The sequence below is a fragment of the Podarcis vaucheri genome (genome assembly GCF_965113315.1).
Source record: "Podarcis vaucheri genome assembly, chromosome: 8".
Taxonomy (NCBI): Eukaryota; Metazoa; Chordata; class Lepidosauria; order Squamata; family Lacertidae; genus Podarcis; species Podarcis vaucheri.
In genome coordinates, this window is record NC_138766.1 from 84199172 (window position 1) to 84211937 (window position 12766).

The 12766-nt window shown below is 45.6% G+C and overlaps 1 protein-coding gene across 1 annotated transcript in view; it reads left to right on the forward strand.

Moving 5' to 3' along the window:
• Positions 1–658: 658 nt before the first annotated feature.
• The window catches only part of TG (thyroglobulin), a 173349-nt gene continuing 161241 nt past the window's right edge, over positions 659–12766 (forward strand). The window contains exons 1-8 of the mRNA XM_082236144.1: positions 659–864; positions 3808–3916; positions 5688–5785; positions 6106–6309; positions 7607–7766; positions 9520–9626; positions 10442–10585; positions 12372–12557. Coding sequence (XP_082092270.1) covers positions 801–864; positions 3808–3916; positions 5688–5785; positions 6106–6309; positions 7607–7766; positions 9520–9626; positions 10442–10585; positions 12372–12557 — 1072 coding nt within the window. The 5' untranslated portion in view covers positions 659–800. The remainder of the gene's footprint in view (positions 865–3807; positions 3917–5687; positions 5786–6105; positions 6310–7606; positions 7767–9519; positions 9627–10441; positions 10586–12371; positions 12558–12766) is intronic.

Sequence of the window (12766 nt, forward strand, 5' to 3'; positions counted from 1 at the left end):
AATCTCTATTGTACTAACTATTCAGTAATGTAAGCCACAAAGATGCAATTGGCACATGGTCTTTCGTTCTGAATTATTGGGATTGTGCTCCTGGATCCAAAGGTAAAGGTAAAGGGACCCCTGACTGTTAGCTCCAGTCGTGACTAACTCGGGTTGCGGCGCTCATCTCGCTTTATTGGCCAAGGGAGCCAGCGTACAGCTTCCGGGTCATGTGGCCAGCATGACTAAGCTGCTTCTGGCAAACCAGAGCAGCACACGGAAACACCGTTTACCTTCCCGCCGGAAGGTATTTATCTACTTGCACTTAGGGGTGCTTTCGAACTGCTAGGTTGGCAGGAGCAGGGACCGAGCAACAGGAGCTCACCCCGTCGCGGGGATTCGAACCGCCGACCTTCTGATCGGCAAGTCCTAGGCTCTGTGGTTTAACCCATATGGCAGTTGTATGCATTGTGCTGTTACCCGTTCTCATTTTTTGCTGATTCATTTGAGTCGTGTGACCCCAGCGCTTTTCGCATGTGATGCTTCTCCAGATCTGTCCTTTTTTCCTAAGTGGCTGGGGGGGGGGGGGACACTCAAGTTGCTTGGAGGGAAACCAAGGAAGAAATCTCAGGTGGGAGTGGGCCAGCTCAATGGCCCTTGTGAAACAAAATGTGCGTCATTAGCCTACTTTAGTGCCCAGTCTTCCACTTCGCAGGTGAAGGTATCTGGGCAGCATCAGCTATAAAAGCTTGTTCCGAAAGAGTGGGCTGAGCGAGATCCCTCTACCTGCTCAGAGGGGCTCAGTCTTACCGTCCCCCACAATGGGGCCCTTACTTCTCATCACTCTGCTTTGCTTTGTTAATACAGCATCCGCCGACCTCTTTGGTAAGTGACGCTTCCCTCATTCCTTTGCTTACAGGTGTCTCTTGATTTTAGAAAAATAAGAACACAGGCTTTGCCTTTCCCTATTCAAAAGCTGGACTGGTGGATGGGCCACTTGTGTATGGCTGGTGGCGAGAGCTTGGTTTGAATTCCCCAGTGCTAATAATAATAATAATAATAATAATAATAATAATAATAATAATAACAATAATTTATTATTTATACCCCTCCCATCTGGCAGGGTTTCCCCAGCCACTCTGGGCGGCTTCCAACACTAAAATACAATAACCTATTAAACATTAAAAGCTTCCCTAAACAGGGCTGCCTTCAAATGTCTTCTAAACGTTTGGTAGTTGTTTTTCTCTTTGACATCTGGTGGGAGGGTGTTCCACAGGGCAGGCGCCACCACCGAAAAGGCCCTCTGCCTGGTTCCCTGTAACTTGGCTTCTCATAGTGAGGGATCCCCAGAAGGCCCTCGGTGCTGGACCTCAGTGTCCGGGCAGAACGATGGGGGTGGAGATGCTCCTTCAGGTATACAGGACCAAGGCCGTTTAGGGCTTTAAAGGTCAACACCAACACTTTGAATTGTGCTCGGAAACGTACTGGGAGCCAGTGTAGGTCTTTCAAGACAGGTGTTATATGGTCTTGGCGGCCGCTCCCAGTCACCAGTCTAGCTGCTGCATTCTGGATTAGTTGTAGTTTCTAAGAATGCCTTTTAGCTGAAAATATGGAAATTAAATGTGACATAGGCATGAGCGTCGCTTCAAACACCTGGATCGTATAGGTTTTGTGTTTGAATTAAAAGTACAGAGATATAATAAGAAATCAATCGAATCAAAAATTAAAAGGAGTGGAAATGTTTTGATGAATATATGGCAAAATATTGCTCAAAAAAGAGATATTGCTAGTATGCCTAGATTAAAATGTGAAGTACTGGATGGAAGAAAATTTAGCAAGGCAAGATAAGAATATATAGACGATTTGAGAAGACTGTAGAATGCAAAGATTATTGTAAATTGTATAATGCGGAGGAAATCGAGAGGGGGCAGAGGGAAGTGGGAAGAAGGAGAAAAGAATAATATGTTGGATTGAGGAAAAAGAAATGTAAATATATGGGGGGATGGGGAGGAAATAGTGTTTGCTTTGGAATATCTGTATTGTAATGTAATACGTGAAAACCAATAATAAAAAAAAAGAAGTACAGAGATAGCAAAAGCCGTTTTAAGTATACACTTGTAGAAAAGGATATTAGATATGAAATTGCTGAGAAGCTGCTACTGTGAGCCCAAGTTCTTGGGGACAGGGTAGAAAGTAAGTACACTTAACCTACATTTTCCTAATTATTTGTGTATTGTTGTACACCAAGAACTGCATCAATTGCATTTTTGACACTGATGAGAATTGTAGGGTTGCAAGAGACCACATGGGTCATCTAATTCAGTGCAGGAATAGCAGCTAAAGAATCCTTGACCGATGGCCACCCAACCTGTTTAAAAACCTCCAGTGAAGGGGAGTCTACAACCTCCCAAGGGAGCCCATTCCACGGTCAAACAGCTCTTACTCTCAGAAAGTTTTTCCTGATGTTTACTTAGAATCTCCTTTATTCCAACTTGAAGCCATTAGTTCGAGTCCTACCCTCCAGAACAGGAGAAAACAAGCCTGCTCCACCTTCCATGTGACCGTAATAATAATAATAATAATAGTAATAATAATAATAATTTTTATTTATACCCCGCCCTCCCCTGCCAAGACTCAGGGCGGCTAACAACCGATATAAAAACAAATTGATTGAAAAACAACTTTAAAAACAAGATTAAAATACAACCTTAAAACATTAAAATGCAGCCTCATTTCAATGGAAAAACCTTTTGGGGGGATGAAAAGGTCAAATCTTCACCAAGGCTAACTATCCAGACTGGTCCTACATGGGCCAGAAAAAAAGCCAGGGAAGTCCCCAAACAGGAGTTCCATTACAGGAGGAGAAAGGACCATAGCAGTCAAAGTGGGTTTGCAGGAATTGTAATGTCGCCATTACAAAAGTCCACGGATGCAGAAGACAATGTATTTTGAGAAAGGGAATAGCCAGGTGGACTTGCTACTGCCGTTGGTCCACTTTTCCAGGGAAGGCAGAAGGAAAGGTTAGGACTGGAACAGGTACAGCAAAGATGAAGAACCTGTGATCATCAGTGTCACAGGTGTGAGATTTTGATCAGCTCCGGCCCATCTGGAGCGGGTACAGGCTCGTCTTATCTTGAGCCCAAGCAGAGTGTAGTCCAGCAACGAAAGGATAAGCAGGTAAATGTGCTACATGCTAAGTTTATTTACAAGCTATGCTGAGAGCATACAAACATCCATCCTGCCTCTGTGAGAGCAGTGAAGCAACTCCTCCTGACACAAAGAAACCGAGAGAACACTGAAAAACAGGAAACCAGTGTACATCACATCCAGTCTCCCATTCCCGTGGGAACCCAACAGTAACTCTGACTGTGGAATGTAAACATTGTCTTGTGACAAGCATTTGCTGCTCAGTGAAGAAAGTAGAAACCAACAACAGGTTCATGTGTCATCAGCTCCACGCAGCAGTCAATGGTCAAGGATGATGAGAGCTGTGGTCCGACAACATCTGAACAGCCACAGGTTCTCAATCCCTGTCTTTTGAAGGCATAGAAACTACGTCCTTTGTGGGATAAGGCCATCTTTCAACCAGCCATAGGAGAAGGATGTGGAAAACTGGCCCACCAGATGTTGCTGGGAGTCCAACTCCCTACACCCCCAATTACTGGCCATGCTAACTAGGGTTGATGGGGTTTGGCATGCACCAAAATCTGGAGAGCCACAGGTTCCCCATTCCTGCTGTAGGATGATGGGCAAAAGATGTAACAGCTCTATTGGAATGAAGTTGGGATCAGCTGCCCCAATAATTGTGCACATTCTTCCTGCATTCAGAGTACCAGGCAGAAAGCCAACCTCTTCGCCCATGTGAGCTTCGAAGGGCAAAGGCCTTTCAAGAAGGCGAAGACTATGTCCCTCAGTGCTTGGAAGATGGCCAGTTCAGGTAATGAGCTTATAGTATGATGAGACGTTTCAGGCAGGAAGACGATGACGCTGAGTCCCAATATAAGGGTGTTAAGATGAAAAATAGTACCTGATTAGTCTTACCATGGCCTGATGAAGATCAGGTTGTGGTGACATAGAGGCAGAATGTTTCACTGGTGGCCTTGGTGTTGTAGAGCACTCTCCCTGCCGAAATATGAGATGTCCCATCTGTATTGGCATTCTGCCGGCATTTGAAGATGCAGCTGTTTACATGTGTACATAGGTGTTCCCTTGATCACTCTACACGAGTCTCTTGCCTTAATCACTGTGCTCTTTTAATGGGAATGTTTTACTGCATGTTTTGATTGTGGATGCTTATATGTTAATGATTTTACATTATTGTTTTATTGTATTTCTATTTTAATAACTGCACATTTTTAATTACCGTTGTGCAATTGGTTTTTATATTTTGCAAGCTGCTTAGAAGTCTATTTTGGCATTAAGCAGGGTATAAATGAATGAATGAAATGAAAGAATGAAGACTAAACCTGTGTTCAAATCATGCGCTTTGGCACTGACCCATGGCCCCATTTCCCAGCCTTGCATGCCAAGGTTTATCACCTAGGCCTGGTGCACATAAACAGTAGAAAGGTGGTAGAATCCCCATCCTGAGATGGAAGTACAGATTGTGTCACATGGGGCTACTGGTAGGAGATGCCATTTTTAATAAAAGAGTTCTGCAGTAAAATAAAATCCCAAGAGCAATGTGTCTCCAGTCATACCAGGGAGAGAGGTTTATCCTGGCTTCCTTCTTGCTGTGCTAGTTCCCTACTTGCGACGAGCCTTGCGTTTTTACATTCGGAAACATGATTCCCTGCCGCCTGCATTGCAAAGTGGTGCAGCCTATGCTACCACTTTAAGGACTCTACCACATACAGGACTCTACCACGTAGTTGGCACCTGCTGCCTTGTTTTCCTCAGCCCCTCTTACATTTGTCCATAGGATGCAGGAGGGTTCCACTAAGGCTGTAGTGTGGCCAGGTAAGTTTTTGGAAGGTGTTTGATCATCATCATCATCGTTGTTTAGTCATTTAGTCGTTTAGTCGTGTCTGACTCTTCGTGACCACATGGACCAGAGCACGCCAGGCACTCCTGTCTTCCACTGCCTCCTGCAGTTTGGTCAAACTCATGCTGGTAGCTTTGAGAACACTGTTCAACCATCTCGTCCTCTGTCGTCCCCTTCTCCTTGTGCCCTCCATCTTTCCCAACATCAGGGTCTTTTCCAGTGAGTCTTCTCTTCTCATGAGGTGGCCAAAGTCTAGGAGCCTCAGCTTCAGGATCTGTCCTTCCAGTGAGCACTCAGGGCTGATTTCCTTAAGAATGGAGAGGTTTGATCTTCTTGCAGTCCATGGGACTCTCAAGAGTCTCCTCCAGCGCCATAATTCAAAAGCATCAATTCTTCGGCGATCAGCCTTCTTTATGGTCCAGCTCTCACTTCCATACATCACTACTGGGAAAACTCCATGGACAAAGACAACAGGCATAACATCATCATCATTTATTATTATTTATACTGTGCCCATCTGGCTGGGTTTCCCCAGCCACTCTGGGCGGCATCCAACAGAATATTAAACAGAATAAGACTTCAAACATTAAGAACTTCCCTAAACTTCAAACATTAAAAACTTGGTGACAGCTCTTGGGCTCATCTGTAGTGATGAAGCTTGAGAACCTCTGATGGGCAGCTATTACTGCCTGGTGACACTGGAAATCTATCAATTGTCCACCAGGAACATCCAGTGCAAGAAGAACGATACTTCCTGCTGGTGTGTAGATGGCAACGGAGCTGAAATAGCAGGGAGCAAGCAGACTGGATCCTCAGTAACTTGTAAGTAAACCATGCCAAGTTTAATTCTCTTTATTTTCACAAGTGCCTTGCTGGGCTCCTCTTCAGCCACACCAACAGTGATGCAAAGGGCATTTTTGGCTGGCCAAGCTCGGATATGGGGGAAAAGGCTTCCTGTTTGAAGCCCAAATGGCACAGGGGCACTTTTGTCCAAAAACGGGGCAATCCTGTTTTCCTAGGGACGGGTGGCAACCCTACTTCCAAGGGCCACATGGCCACTCCTGACAATAAGGACAATTTGGGGGTGGTATCTCAAAGCCTGGAAATACCCCAGATTTAATGACGTTTCTTCCCTGCCATAGGTTTATCCTTCTGCCAGCTGCAGAAGCAGCAGATCCTGCTTGGTCGGGTTGTCAACGGCAGCACAGCTTCCTACATCCCACAATGTCTGGATTCCGGTGACTTTGACCCCATACAGTGTGACTCTGGCCTGGGTCAGTGCTGGTGTGTGGATACTGAAGGGATGGAGGTTTACGGCACAAGGCAGAGAGGGAAGCCTAAGAGATGTAAGTCATGTTCTGTTAAAATGGGATCATCCGTTTATACCTCCTTCCTTCCTTCCTTCCTTCCTTCCTTCCTTCCTTCCTTCCTTCCTTCCTTCCTTCCTTCCTTCCTTCCTTCTTTGCCAGCCAGGTAGCCATTATTCATAGCAGAATCAAGATTTTAAACAGATGTCATCCCAGTTTGCAGCGCAGTATGGGGTGTTAGGAAGGGACACGGGTGTCGCTGTGGGATAAACCACAGAGCAGCCTAGGACTTGCTGATCGGAAGGTCGGTGGTTCAAATCCCCACGACAGGGTGAGCTCCTGTTGCTCGGTCCCAGCTCCTGCCAACCTAGCAGTTCGAAAGCACGTCAGAATGCAAGTAGATAAATAGGTACCGCTCAAGTGGGAAGGTAAACGGCGTTTCTGTGCGCTGCTTTGGTTCGCCAGAAGCGGCTTAGTTATGCTGGCCACATGACCCGGAAGCTGTACGCCGGCTCCCTCGGCCAGTAAAGTGAGATGAGCACTACAACCCCAGAGTCAGTCACAACTGGACCTAATGGTCAGGGGCCCCTTTACCTTTACTATGTGGTGTTAGGGGAGGGGTAGTTCTGGTGGGGGACATGTCATGCTCCTTCTGGGGCAGCTTGTTCACCTTTGGTCCCCACCCTGCACTCCCCTGTGGCTCCTAGAAGATGTCAGCATGCGACAGTGGCCACACCCTGGGAACGGCTTTGACTGGCCCACTAAACCAGGTGAGGGTAGCTGATGGGTCTCAGATCCTCAGTGAGCTAGGAACTTCCTCTGCATACAAAGACAGGCTCTGGTGGATTGAGTGGACTCCCAATGGTCAAGGAGGCAGTTTCTGCATGTTCTGTAGAGGGAAGTTAGGGGCAGATGGGGCTGGGAAGGAAGCCCGTCTAAAAGAAGGAAAACTCTGATCCTAAACCTCTGCTGCCTTGTGAGAAGACTAGTCTGAGGAGTAAACCTAAGGACTTTGGATGGCATCTTGTACGTCTCCTTCCAGCTACTCCTGCAGCCAATCTGGTGCAAAATGTATTGTCCTGCTTTCCTTTGAACCACGTCAGTGAGGATGAGAGGGGGGTCTTGTCATCTGGGCAGCCCAGGACCTCCAGACATGCTGCCCAGGCTTGCGTCCCAAAAAGGAGATGTACTCCACTGGCTCTCGAGACAGACAGATGGCAAGAACAAGAATTCTGTAGTAATGAGATGAAATCTGCAAGAGTGTTTTCCCCTCCCACCAAGACTCCCATGTACTAAAGTGACGTCTCAGCAAACCCCTATGCCTTTTGCTTGCCAGGCCCTAGGAAATGTGAGATCCGAGACCGCCGCATCCTGCACAACGTCGGAGAAAAGAGCCCGCCCCAGTGTTCAGCTGACGGAGAATTCCTGCCTGTCCAGTGCAAGTTTATCAACACAACGGACAGGATGGTCTTTGACCTTGTTCACCATTTTAGCAGGTAGGAGTAAAAGACATGCTGTTACTTTAGTAAATATGGCAAGGCATTCTACCCTCATGGTTGGTCTGTGACCAAGAAGAGCCTGGGTGTTGTGGGAGAGATGGCACACCTTTCCAGGGCTGGGACATTGGTGGAAAGAAAGAACATGAGATGCTGGGACTGGTGGAAAATGCAGTTAAGGAAGGAGAACTTGTTCTCCTCATCCTGTTGCTGTTGGACTTGTTGTTGTTGTTTAGTCGTTTAGTTGTACCGACTCTTCGTGACCCCATGGACCAGAGCACGCCAGGCACTCCTGTCTTCCACTGCCTCCCGCAGTTTGGTCAAACTCATGCTGGTAGCTTCAAGAACACTGTCCAACCATCTCGTCCTCTGTCGTCCCCTTCTCCTTGTGTCCTCCATCTTTCCCAACATCAGGGTCTTTTCCAGGGAGTCTTCTCTTCTCATGAGGTGGCCAAAGTATTGGAGCCTCAGCTTCAGGATCTGTCCTTCCAGTGAGCACTCAGGGCTAATTTCCTTCCGAATGGAAAGGTTTGATCTTCTTGCAGTCCATGGGACTCTCAAGAGTCTCCTCCAGCGCCATAATTCAAAAGCATCAATTCTTTGGTGATCAGCCTTCTTTATGGTCCAGCTCTCACTTCCATACATCACTACTGGGAAAACTCCATGGACAAAGACAACAGGTATATCATCATCATAATTTATTATTATTTATGGGACTCTCAAGAGTCTCCTCCAGCACAATAATTCTGTTGGACTAGAACTCCCATTATCCCCAACAATTGGCCTTGCTGGTTGGGGCAGATGGGACCCCAAGAACATCTGGCCACCATCCCTGACCTCAATGAACTCAGCAGAGCTCTTTCACTCAACGGCACAGAGAAAATACTTTAAAAGTGACAGATGACACTAGAGGGCAGGAAAGCCTTAAATGTTGCAGCCACCACGGCTGGCTGAATGAAGTTGATTTTTCTAATCAACCCAAACTGGGGGGAAACCGAAGAAATGAATTGTTCTTTCAGCAACTGTAGAAGACCGCAGGACCAGCATTATGGGAGATGAGTTTCTTTGAACGTGCCAGCTGCAGTGAGGAAGAGAGCGAGGTTTGCAATAACCCCCAAAAGATTAAATTGCTCAGATGGTGTTCTCTAGCTATTGAGATTCCACAACCAGACAATTCTTATTATTAATCTTTATTCATTTTCTTTAGCCTAAGGCATTACAAAAGATAAAATAAAACAGAATGAAATGCATTACGCATTTTAAATAATTATGAAAACCAGATATTCCATCAGATAAGGGTTTGCTCCCCTGGAGAATTTAACTTAACACCTCCAAAAATTTTTATCCCTAAATTTCCTGGTCTAAAGGCAGAACAGGCACTTTTTTAGAGGTGTAAGGAGGACCTGCCTCCTAATAAAAAGTTAATCAAATAACCACTCAATCTCCCAACTGAGAAATGTAAATCTTTCAATGAGAATGCTGATAAATCCTCATAGATTGGGCAAACCAGTAAGTAGTGGGGCAAATCGTCAGGCACATTGCCACCAAACTTTCTGTTCATACAGGATCTGGCAATCGTGTCCTTCAAAGCTCATTTCATTTACTTCCCAAGATGGATCCTTGAAGGTTTAGCATGTCTGACCAACCCAAATCTAGTATCTTAACGCTATTTCCCCCTCAAAATCAGATGGGGAGTGGAAGTGTTACGAGGGTTTGCTATGTCACCTGTGATGCATGTTGATTTTCCTTTTAGATTCCCTGAAGCGTTCTTGACATTCAGATCCTTCAGCCGCATGTTCCCAGAAGTCTCTGGGTACTGTTACTGCGCTGACAGTCTAGGGCGAGAGCTGGAGGATACTGGTAAGTGTTTGCTGAATCTGGTCTTTTGCTGAATACAAAATTTCGCACAATCATTTGACATGCGGCGAATGCCCATTATTCAAAATGGCTGGAGAGAACGTCAAATTTGACTTTGGAACTCTGGTGTGTGTGTGTGTGTGTGGCAAAATTCAGATCTCACAGCCGAAAATTTCAGCACTAACCCCTCAAACCTGCTCCCTCCCCCGCCAACTTGACTAAGAAGAACAAAATGTTAATGTCTCAGAGTTCAGATTTTAGAATCTTTCTGTGATTGTTTTCTAATTGCGCATGCTGAAATTTTTCTTTCTTTATATAACGCTTTAAATTGGCATAGCCAGGTGGTTGTGCCACATACAATGCAATGCAGGTTTACATATAAACTTTAAGTCTCAAGAACAATATTCTACACAGATGAATGAAACCAAGAACATTGAATATAGTTAAGCGTCAGTCAGAAAAGGCTTGGGTAAAAAAAAAAAAGACTTTTAGCATGTGCCAAATTTATACAGTTTTGTTGCTTTTCTTATAAACATGGGGAATTATGGGATGCATCCAGCACAGTGTGAGCAATGGGGTTTTTTTCCTGCTCCTTCCCCAAAATCTGCTCTGGAGGGGCCCCCAGCCTTCTATAGGGGAATTTGATGGTGTGGGAGCTAGAGAAGAACAGGGAGCTCTGTTGTGCAAATGAAGCTTTATAAAAGAGAACAACAGATTTTGTTTTAGGCATGTTACCTTCATGGTTGGTTGGTTTTTTGTGGAGGGGGGCAATATCTCAGCACATGATCCGGTACTTACAATACTATTTCCCTTTCCAGGTCTAGAAATGCTACTTGAGAATGTTTATGACACTATTTTTGCATCGCTGGAGCCTGTTCCCTCTTTTGCTGAAACCAGCATGTACAGGATCCTGCAGAGACGCTTTCTGGGAGTTCAATTGGCTACAACTGGCAGATTCAGATGTATGTAGCACCTAAGACTGTAAGGCGTGGTAACTTGAATGCACTAAATTTAAACAAAGGGAGTCAATCTGAAGCCCTCCAGATGCTGCTAAATGATGATAATAATAATAATAATAATAATAATAATAATAATAATAATAATAATTTATTATTTATACCCTGCCCATCTGGGTGAGCCTCCCCAGCCACTCTGGGCGGCTCCCAGTCTATTGTTAAAAACAATACAGCATTTAATATTAAAAACTTCCCTAAACAGGGCTGCCTTCAGATGTCTTTTAAAGATAAGATAGCTGCTTATTTCCTTCACATCTGAAGGGAGGGCGTTCCACATGGTGGGCGCCACCACCGAGAAGGCCTTCTGTCTGGTTCCCTGCAAGCTCACTTCTCACAATGAGGGGAAACCGCCAGAAGGTCCATGGAGCTGGATCTCAGTGTCCGGGCTGAACGATGGAGGTGGAGACGCTCCTTCGGGTATACAGGACCGAGGCCGTTTAGGGCTTTAAAGGTCAGACCAACACTTTGAATTGTGCTTGGAAACATACTGGGAGCCAATGCAGATCTCTCAGGACCGGTGTTATGTGGTCTCGGCAGTCGCTCCCAGTCGCCAGTCTAGCTGCCGCATTCTGGATTAATTGCAGTTTCTGGGTCACCTTCAAAGTTTGCCTCACATAGAGCGCATTGCAATAGTCCAAGCGGGAGATAACTAGAGCACGCACCACTCTGGCGAGACAGTCTGCGGGCAGGTAGGGTCTCAGACTGCGTACCAGGTGGAGCTGGTAGACAGCTGCCCTGGGCACAGAATTAACCTACAACAGAATTAATCTACAACACGACTACAGCAGCTACTGTCTTCCCTGGCCATTGGCTGTGCTGATGGGGGCTGTAGTCAGCAGCACCAGGAAGGGTATATTGTTCGCTGTCCACTAGAAGATGAAGTATTGACACATGGTCTTTGGCAGGTGGCTATTTATGCATCTCCAGGAAAGAGGCAGCACATCACCAGAAGTTAGTTATACTGTAGTTACCATTAGGCTACCAACTTCAAGGCTTTTGTGTAAATTCACAAAGGCCCAGAATGTTGGAGGAAAGCAAATACATTTCCTCCTCCTGAACTTCTAGTTAATGCGTGTGTTAGTTTGAACCACACAAGGGTGGTTTAGCCACCGCTTGTTTGTAAGCCTCTCTGTCTTAGTTAACCACCTCTAAAAGCTGAACCATTTTGTTTGGCTCTGGACAGTATGCCTGCTATTTTCCCTCTCTCATCTCCACTCGTCCTCTAAATAGTTCCTGTGTGAACTAAACCTTTGAATGCCATAAACTGTAAGCGACCTTTTCCATCTAATTCACCCAAGCTGCAAAGTAAGGGCTGCCTGTTTCCTTACACTCCACTTCGACTGCTGTGTTATTCTGATGGGGTCACTTTTGGTGGTCCTGAGGTTTGGCTGAGACTTTAGTGTGGCAAGACCTGTCCTGTGGAACTCCTTGCCACTAGAGGTTGCTTTTAGGCAACTTCTAAAAACTCTGTTATTCAGATAGACCATTCAAATGTGAGATTCTTTGCCAAGCAGGTCTTGCTGATGTGTTTGATGTTTTTATTGTAATGCTGCATTTTTAGTCAGTTTACTGCCCTGTGGTATCTTAAGCGAAAGTGGAGTTATGACTATGTAAATAAAAATAACAAGCAATTGGGTTCTAGTCTCTTTAGGGATTGATTGCTGGTCGAACACAGAAGTCAGTGCAAATCATTCTGATTAGCTCCCATCTTTTCCTCCTGTTTCCTTCGCAGGTCCCTCCAAGTGTGAAACTGAAAGATCCACTGCCATTCGTTTCAAACAGAGTTACAGGCCATCTTGTGATGACAATGGAGCCTATGAGACAACCCAGTGCCAGCTGGATGGGCAGTGCTGGTGTGTGGATGCCAATGGGCAGGAACTTCTTGGCACAAGAAAGAAAGGGCAGGATTCATCCTGTGGTATGTGAAACTAGAGCCTTAGAACAGCTCTGTTGGGTTATCTGGCCTGTGCTTCATTCTGAAGAACAGGATACATAAAAGAAGATACAGTCGTATCTTGGAAGTCGAATGGAATCTGTTCCGGAAGTCCATTCGACTTCCAAAACGTTCAGAAAGCAAAGTGTGGCTTCCGATTGGCTGCAGGAAGCTCCTGCAGCCAATCGGAAGCC